The 10,000-nt window shown below is 39.8% G+C and overlaps 1 protein-coding gene across 3 annotated transcripts in view; it reads left to right on the top strand.

Annotated features, from left to right (window-relative positions):
* The window catches only part of LOC125037523 (unconventional myosin-Va-like), a 119,307-nt gene that overhangs the window by 42,573 nt on the left and 66,734 nt on the right, over nt 1-10,000 (top strand). For all 3 annotated transcript variants that reach the window (XM_047630685.1, XM_047630687.1, XM_047630686.1), the window contains one exon: nt 6,594-6,783. In XM_047630685.1, the coding sequence (XP_047486641.1) occupies nt 6,594-6,783 (190 nt within the window). The remainder of the gene's footprint in view (nt 1-6,593; nt 6,784-10,000) is intronic.

The following is a 10,000-nucleotide window of genomic DNA, read 5'->3' as shown; positions in this document are numbered from 1 at the left end:
GAGTGGGAGACGGAGACGGAGACGGAGACGGAGACGGAGACGGAGACGGAGACGGAGACGGAGACGGAGACGGAGACGGAGACGGAGACGGAGACGGAGACGGAGACGGAGACGGAGACGGAGAGGGGGAGGGGGAGGGGGGGGGGGAGGGGAGGGGGAGAGAAGGAATAATGGCGATGTCAGTGATGGTGATCATGTTCGTTATGTTGGTAGACGTGATGATTATGTCAGTGACTGCGATGATATCGATGATTGTGATGATGATGACAATAATGTTGATGATTATTATGATGATGACAATGGTTTTATTTTTATTCTATGATGAGAATGACGGCATTATGAACATTGTTGATGTCAAAAAAAAAAAAAAAAATGCAACATTCGATAATGATAAGGAAAAGGAAAGGGAGAAAATCGTGGAAGAAGAGAAAAGAAGAAGAAGAAGAAGAGAAGAAGAAGAAGAAGAAGAAGAAGAAGAAGAAGAAGAAGAAGAAGAAGAAGAAGAAGAAGAAGAAGAAGATGACGGAGGAGGAGATGGGAAGGAGGGAAAGAGGAAGTGGAAGGGTGAAGAGATTAAGGAGGAGAAAGAAAGGGGAAGGGGAAACGGTAGGGGTGGAGGAAGAAGAAAGGGGAAGAAGGGGAAAAGTAATAAAAGAAGAAAAGAAAAAAGTTTAATAAAAGAAGTCAGTCATTAGTCAGTCAGTTAGTCAGTCAGTCAGTTATTTTATGAACAAAATTTTCGCATTTTTTTTTTTGGCCCCAAAACTTGACAACATCCGTATTTAATCAAAAAAATAAATTGTCTTTTTTAAGGGGAAATGGGCCCAAAGGGCATGAGGGAGAAAGGGGTTGAGTGAGATTTAAATTTGTGTAAAACCGGCCCGGAATGTAAATTGTGAAATTTTTTTTTCCTTTTTTTTTTTCTGGAAAACAAGGGGAAGGAGGGAGGGAGGGGGAGGGGGGTGGGGGTGGGCTTTTGTTTTGCCCCGGGGGGCTGTGACTGTCTTAAAAGGATAGGGTGTTTTATTAAACCCATTCTCCCCATTTCGTTGTTTATTGTATTTTCTCTCTTTTTTTTATTCTCTTCTTCCTCTTCCTTTCCTTTCTATTTCTTCTCTCGGTTTACCATTCTCTCTCTCCCTTCCACCCCCTCCCTTTTCCCCCCCGCCCCCTCTCCCTTTTCTTTTTTTCCCCTTTCCCCTTTTCTCTTTTTCCCTTTCTCTCTACCCCCTTTTTCCCCCTTTGTCTCCCCTCCCCTTTTTTCCTCTAATTTTCTTTTTTTCCCCCTCCCCTTCTTTTTCCCCCCCCCCCTCTTTCCCTCTCTCTCTTCTTCTCTCCCCTCTCTCTCTTTTCCCTCTCCCTCTCTCTCTCTCCTCTCTTCTTCTCTCTCTCTCTCTCCCCTTCTCTCTCTCTCTCTCCTCCTCTCTCTCCCCCTTTTCCTATTTTCCCCCCTTCCTCCCCCTTTCCCCCTGTCTCCCTTCTATCCGGGTCTCCCTTTCCCCCTACCATTTCCCCCTCCTCATCTTCAAAGACGGAGTGCAAATAACTGTATTTTTTTTTTTTTTTTCAGCATACACACTTTTTTTTTTTTTTCACAGTAGCCCATTCCCGTGCAGGGGGTCATCACATGGAAAGGTGAGGTGGGGGGTTGGGGGGGAAAAGGGGGGAAATGGGGAGGGGTTGGGATAAGGGTGTGGGAGGGTGGCGTAGGGGGAGGGGCTGGGAGGACATGGAGGAGAGTGAGGGGGGGGGGAGTGGGGGGGGGGGAAAAAGAGATGGGGGGACCCTGAGGGTGGAAAGGGTGACATCGGGAAGGGGGGGTTAGGGGGGGGGAATGGTAGGGAAGATTTGAGGTGACGTACCGTAGAGGGAGGGGAGAGGGGGGGGGGGTTCGGTAAGGGGGAAAATTGGGGGGGTTGGAAGGGGGGAGGGTAGGAGGTCGGGGAAAGGGGTAGGGGGAGTTTGTGTGCATCTGGGTCAAGTGTTTTACCCCGGGAAACCCCGTCTTTGCCCTCTCGTGGGGTGGCCCAAGTGTCATGGGGGGGGGGGGGGGGACAGACAGCCCAAAACAAAAGAAAGGGACAGGACGGACGGGAAAAAAAAAGAGAAAAAAAGGGACAGACAAGACAAAGGGAAAGAGGGCAGGGGCCGGGACAAGACAGAGAAAAAAGCCCAAAAAAGAAGGAAAGGGGGAAAGAGGGAGGGAAAGGGGGCCCATGGAGAAAGAAGGGAAGGGGACATTAAAAAAGGGGGGGGGCAAAATAGGGAAAAGGAGGGGGGAAAAGGAGAGAGGGGGCAAAAAGAGATTTAGATTTTTGAAAGAAAGGAGAGCGGGGGGGGGGAGGGGAGAGAGAAATAGGGAGTGAAAGAAAGGGAGACGGGAGAACAGAGAGACAAGAGACAGGGGAGGACAGAAAAGACGAGAGACAGAGAGACAGAAAAGACAGAGAAAACGGGAGAGACAGGAGCCCGAAAAGACAGAAAAGGACAGAGAAAACAGAGAGACAGAGAGCAGGAGACAGAAAAGGAGAGAAAAGGGGAGAGAGAGAGAGAGAGAGAGAGGGGGGAAAGGGAGGGGAGAGGGGGAGAAGAGAGAGAGAAAAAGGGGAGGAGAAGAGGAGAGAAAATTTTTTAAAATAAAATAGATTTTTTAGATGGGATAGATAGATAATAGTTTTGATAGATAGAGAGGGGGGGGAGAGGGAGATAAAAAAGAGAGATAGGAGAGGGGCCCCGGAATTTTGGAAGGGGAAAAACCAAAAGGGAGGGAAAGTAAAAAAATATAAATAAATTGGAACCAAACTTTGAAAAGGGAAAAAAAAAAGAACACAAAAAATTGACGAAAATGAAAAAACGCGGGATATTTTAAAGAAAAAAAAAGGAAAAAGATAAAAGGGGGGGGGGGGGGGAGGGAAAAAAAGAAAAAAAAATTGGGTCCCCGGGGATGAAAGGAAAAGAAAGGGAAGCAAGGAAGCAAGGGAAAGAAAAGGAAGAAAAGGGACAGAGTGGGGAAACGGAAATGAAACGACAAAGGGAAAAAGAAAGGAAGTGGAAAAAAAAGGGAAAGGAAGGAGGGAAAAAGGGCCAATTAGTGGGGCCCCAGTTCGTTCTGTTAAAAAAACATTTTTCCCCCCCCGGTTTTTTTAACTTTTTTTTCCCCCCTTTGGGAAAGGGGAGTTTGGTTGGGAGGGAGGAGGGGGGGGGGGTTGGGGTTTATTGGGAAGGGCGGAAGTTTTTTTTATATTTGCCTGTTTTTTTTATTAAATTTTTTTTTTCGTTTTTTTTTTTTTATTATTTAATTTTCCTTTTTTCCCTCTTTGGGTCGGATTTTTACTACGTTTTTTTCCTTTTGTATTTTTAAAATATTATTTTTTAAAATGTTTTTTGGCGGGGCCCGGGGGCCGCGGGCGGGGTGTGTGTGTGTTTTGGGGTGTTTTGTGTGTGTGTGTGTGTTTTGGGGGTTGTGTGTGTTTTTGTGTGGTGTGTGTGTGGGGTGCGTCCCCAACATTTATACAAAATACATATAAAAAGTTTTAGGGGGTTTTTTTTAAATTTTGCTGTAAAAAGGCCCAAAATTCGTTTTTTTTTCCCCTTTGCGCTTTTTTCTCTTTTTTTATTCAGTTATTGATTGATAAAATTTTGGGACTTTCTTAAATAGATGAAAAGTTTTTTAAATCGTTTTTTTTAAAATTCTTATTTTTTATTTTTTAATAATAATAATAATAAAAATAAAAATTTAATTTTTTTAAATTGTTATTGTTATTGTTTTTTGGGGTTTTTTGTTATTTTTTTTTAAGTTTTTTAAAAATTTTATATATTTTTTTTTACTTATCTTTTTGTTTGTCTGTGTTTCGGTGCAGTCAGCTGTTGTGGTTTTGAAATCGACGGTTTCATTATTTTTGGGGGGCGGGTGTGAATTTAGATCTTTGGGGGAAGAAAGACGTAATTATTTTTTTATTGTTTTTTTTTTTAGTAAAAGGAATTTTTTGGGATTGTTTAGGCGTGTCGTTTTTTCCCAAGTTTACCTTGACGTGATGATGGGGATGAGCGAAATTAGGTGAAAGGAGAACACTTGAAAAGAACCCTTCCCTGCCCCACGGACCCACCCGACTTAGTTTCGTGCTTTTTTTGGCCCCCAAGAAAAAAGATCTGGGCAATTTGGGGAAATAAAGAAAATGGGCCCAAAAGCTCGGGGGCCCCCGGGGCCTTTTAAGCCGGGGAAATGGGTTTTTTTGGGAGTTTTCGCCCCCTGTTTTCGGGGGGGGCCTTTCGTGCCCAGGGAGCCTCTGACCCCCTCCCTCTCCTCCGATGGCCACAGCGAGGGCCGCCGACGGTGCACTCCCGCAGCTGCTGCCCGGCCTGAGGAGCTGACGGCAGCATTAGCATCGCAGCGCCCTCTGTGGGCGTGGGCGCGGGCGTGGTGGACAGAGAAGCGTGGGCGAGTCATGGGATTTCCGCCATGACGTTGTCGCCCGGCCCCAGAGCACAGCCCGCCCACCATCCGCACCAGCAGCCTCAGCACGCTACGCCCACGTCCACAAGGAGAGTCCTGCCAGACATAATCAGCGTGGTTCGGGCGGGCCAGCAGGGTGCCATCATAAGCCGGCCGGCCACGCCCCAGCGGCACCTTCCTCACCCTCCGCCGCGACAGGAGCAGACGCCGCCCACTCCCCCGAGCGCCCGCAATGGCGTCGCGTCTCCCGCCGCTCTCTCCCCTCTGCCGACGCCGCTGCCGTCGTCGCGGAAGGCCCCGCCGGCGGAGGAGGAGCTGCTCAAGCCCCCGCTCGGCTGGGAGACGCCCCTGGGGGAGGAGAGCGGCGAGGGCTGGGGAGAGGACGGCAGGGCGGGCGGGGACGGCCTGGGCGAGGAGCACCACCGCTTCTGCTGCACGGTGGCCAGGATGAGGCTGGTGATCCATCTGCAGACCATGCTCAGAGGTACTGGCGCTGACGGAGGGTTGAGGCCCCTCGGCTGGGCGTCAGAAGTCTTCAAATGAGGGTGGAGGGAATCTGGCTGTTTAGCTCAGCTCTTGGCTCGGTTTATGGAGATTAGTATTTTCGAGCTGTGCTATGGGAGGCAGATCAATATCATATATATGTATGTATGTACATATATATATATATATGTATATGTATATATATATTAATATATGGATATGTTTATGTATATGTATATATGTATATGTATATATATACATACATTACATATATATATATATATATATATATATATTATATATATATATATATGTTTATTTATTTATATATTTATATATATATTATCTAATATATAAATGTTTGTATATGTGTGTATATATATATATATATATATATATATATATATTTATATGTATGTATATACATATATATAGATATATATAAATATATATATATATATATATATATATATATATATATTTATATATATTTATATGTATGTATATACATATATATAGATACACATACATATAACATATATACATATAACATATATACATGTATACATATATATGTACATACATATATACATACATATAAACATATACACATATACATATATATGCACACATATGCATATATATACTTATACATATATGTACATATACATATGAACATGTACATATACATGTATATGTATATATATGTATATATATGTATATATACATAAACATACATATACATGTATATATACATACACATATATATAATTATATTTATATATGTATATATATTATATTTATATATGTATCTATATTTTTATATATGTATATGTATGTATGTTTATATATATGTATATATATGTATATATGTATATGTATATATATGTATATATGTATATATATGTATATATATGTGTATATATATGAAGATATATGTACATATATACATATATACATATATACATATATGTATATATGTATGTATATATATATGTATATATATGTATATATATGTATATATATAAATATAGATATAAATATAAATGTAAATATAAATATAAATATAGATATAACTATAAATATAAAACAAGAAAAAAAATATATTGTGATTTACACTTCACAGAGTGGGACTGAAAAGGGTGATACCACACTCAGGTTTAATTGGACACCATTTATCTTTTATCATTTCTCTTTTCTTAAGGAGGATAAAATGATTTCCTGTGTCAAAAGCAGGTCAAAAGTTTCTTTATTTTTATTTTACTTTATTTATTCATTATTATTTTTTTTTGGGGGGGGGGATGGGGGGTTCTGACTTTGTGAGCAGAGATATGAAACTAATTACCGACAGATTATGATGAAAATATATAGGTGAGATGACTATGGTCCAGCATCAAATTGCTTAGATAGTAGTGTCATATCCAATGTAGTCTGTCATAGAAAATTGTACGGCCAATATTTTAAAACTTTTTTGTAGACATATTTTCTAAAACTGGATTGCAGGACATTGGTGGAGGTCTACATAGTTTTTAGGTTTTATGGATATTTGAGAAAATTTAAATCTATTTTCTGTTTTTAAAAGCATACTTCCTTCAGTTGTAAGAGTTGGGCTTTACCTCATAGCTTCCATTTTACAATTTATACCCTTCTTTTACAGAGCAATTTGAGGCTCTGCAAGATGAGCTGGAGAGGCGTCGCGAAGAGTGCATCCAGCTGAGGACGGTGCTGGCCAACCGAGCCCATGACTTGCGCTCCCTCACCCAGTCCTCCTACGGGAAGGATGTGGACATAGTGAATGAGGACGGAGAGCTGGCCATTGCGTACCAGACCCAGAAACAAGTCAACAGGTAAGAGATGATCAAAGGCCATGGGGGTCAGGAGAGAGGATCTGAGTTTGCTGATGGGAGGGAGAACTGCAAGCACTGGAGATCTGGTCTTTTCTTTCTCTCTCCTACTGCCAGTATCTGTCCTTGTCTCTGTTAAAGCTTGGGATTTTCATGAACGAAAGGGTTAATAGGTATCTGCAGGAGTAGGGAGAGGGAACTAGAGGGTAAGAGGAATATATTAGATTAATAGGATACCTACTTGAAGCTATTAGAGGGTGAGGTGATTTGTTAAAAGGTTGGGCACTTATTATGACATTAAGATTACAAAAAATTGAATTAGATTATTGCTTTGTGATAGATATGGTTTTCAGTTGCACTGCTTGCTAAGATATAAAGACACACAGATACTAGGTAAATATGTGGGAATAAGAAACAAGTAGACAATGAGATTTAATTTCAGGAAAGACTATTGTTAGTGCTTCTGTTAGTACAAAAAAGTAAGGTGTATTAAAGTAAAGTACCAGTGTACAGCACATTATAGCAAATAAGTACTGTGGAAAGTTAATGAGATGTAATTGCCCTTATTTTATTCAAGGCCTTAAATGCATAGAATGATAATCAATGAAAAAAAACAGTAAGAAACAATAGTAAGAAAACAAAAGCCACAACAAAAACAACATGAGTAATTAAATCAAAGGCCTTTTAGCATAACAGCTTGTAGAATAGACTAGTAACATGGTACTGTTTAGACAAAAATGCAGCAGTGCTAAAAGTAGTTGGGAGCATTAAGGCATAGGTTAATCATAGGCTTAAGGACCTCTAGGTGCACACATCAAATTAAAATGACACCTAATTTTAGCTGAGACCTTAGATAACTGCATCAAAAATTGGCATGCTGTCTCTTTCTCTCTCAACCTATGCATCCAAAGGAACTCATTCATTTCCATGTGGATCTTGACATGGGTTTAGTGAATATTTCTATACGTGAACATAATAACATAACGAGCATAGGCGCAAAAAAACACTTCTTTTTTTGCAAAATTTGCTTACCCTCCATTAACAAACAATCCCCCTGTACCCCTCTCAAAAAAACAACAACCAAAAAAAACACTGCCTCTGGATGTGCCCCCCCAAACGACAGACGGTAAGAGCAAGGCTAAATTGGTTTTCGCGCGAACTTTTATTTTGATATTTGATTTGGTTCTTATATTGTTTTGAACACAGACCACCGTGTTTATATTGTTCTGTAGCTTTTTATGTATGTATTAGTATGTTTGTTTGTTTTGGTTTTATTTTTTTTAACTGTAGATTTGCTGACTGCATGGGTTTATCAAGAGCAGGTTTGGAAGTAGGGTAGACTGCAGTAGATTAAAAAAAATTGAGGCATATTCCAGCTGATACAACAGATGAAGGAATACAAGGAAAGAAGCACTGAGGAACCTGTAGTTTACTAGTAGATGCTATATATCTATTTTTGTATTCATCGGACTTGATTTGCAGAAAAATACAGGATCCATTGGAGACTCAGCCACAGTTACTATTTTAATCAGTTATATTTTACAGAAATGGGGTTAAGGATTAAATTGGAATAATGTTTTGGTAATTTTTTTCAATATCAGTATTATGTAATATATTCTGTACATGTTGTCATTATCATCAGTATTAGTATTTAGGGATAAAATATCTGGCAACATATGTAACAATCTTGAAAACTGTTGACCAAATCCTGTGTTTTATGTTTTTTATCTGATGAATGTTGTGCATGTGTTTGTGGGTCGCTAATGCTTGTATAGCTTGTCCAGCAAATGTTTTTTAACAATAGTTGTAATGTTAATGATAAATCAAATTATAAATAAGATAGAGAAATGGAGAGTGATTCCTCAAGTGTCATCTATGATGTTTTAAGATGTTCTTGGAAATCTAGGAAGGTTCTTTTAAACACAAAGATATGCGCACGCGCACACACACACACACACACACACACACACACACACACACACACACACACACACACACACACACACACACACACACACACACACACACACACACACACACACACACACACACACATATATACACACACATATATACATATACATATATATACTTACACAGACACACACACACACACACACACACACACACACACACACACACACACACACACACACACACACACACACACACACACACACACACACACACACATATATATACACATGTATATATGCACAGATACATACATGCATAGACAGATAGATACTTATGTATGTATGTATGCATATGTATGTATATGATAGATTAGGTGTATGTATGCGTGTATGAATATATGTATATGAATATAAATATGTGTAAGTATATGTTGATGTATTTTTGTATATGTATATTTTATGTGGAAAATATGTGCATGGGTATTATTAGTATAGCATTTGACATTTGTACTGTAAGCATCAGTTGAAAACATGTTTTAATGGTGTATTAAGAAATAGATAATTATACTGAGTGGTTGAAATGTTGTTAGTTATGATTGTTGTTTTAGTGTGGGATGTCATTGGTTCTGTATTTCATTTTGTTTTGCAGTTTCTTAAATGTTGCTAAGGATCTCGGATATAGTTATTTTCTCTATATCTTGTTTCTTTTGATGTACTGTGTTTGTGCCATCCATAACAAATATCATTTGAATAAGTATACACTTTTTTTTCTTTTCATTTTTTATACGCCACTCTTTATTTTACTAAACATCAAAGTTCTTTTCCTCTATCTACTTGCTTAGGTTATCATCATCACCCTTTCCCTCCTCTTCTTTCTTTTCCTTCCCAAACCTCCTTCTCCTTCACTAGCTCCCATCACCTCCTCCTCTTCCCTTCTGCCCTGTGCCTCCTTCTCCACAAACTATTAAAAACCTGAATTAGTTCTTGTCCCTTGTAAGTGTTTCATATGGCAGATTCCTGGATAGGTTTTGCTCAAGACTCTCGTGTTTAGTTTTTCTTAGAGTTGAGTGTGTGTGCGTTTAGTTTGAAAGAAAGGCCGGTCGGAAATAGTTCTGGGATTAGCGGAAATTGCTACTTTAGTTTACCCTGTTCGTTTCCTTATTTGTTTTGTTTTTTGCTGTGTACCACTTTTTTTTTCTTTCTTTACTGCTATTTCTTCTTCTCTTTTTCTTTTTTCTCCTCCTCCTTCCTATTCCTCCTTTTCCACTTTCTTTCTTTTTTCCTCCTCCTCCTCCTCCTCCTCC

Source organism: Penaeus chinensis, chromosome 23 (assembly GCF_019202785.1).
Source record: "Penaeus chinensis breed Huanghai No. 1 chromosome 23, ASM1920278v2, whole genome shotgun sequence".
Classification (NCBI taxonomy): Eukaryota; Metazoa; Arthropoda; class Malacostraca; order Decapoda; family Penaeidae; genus Penaeus; species Penaeus chinensis.
This window is presented reverse-complemented; position numbering and strand designations above follow the sequence as displayed.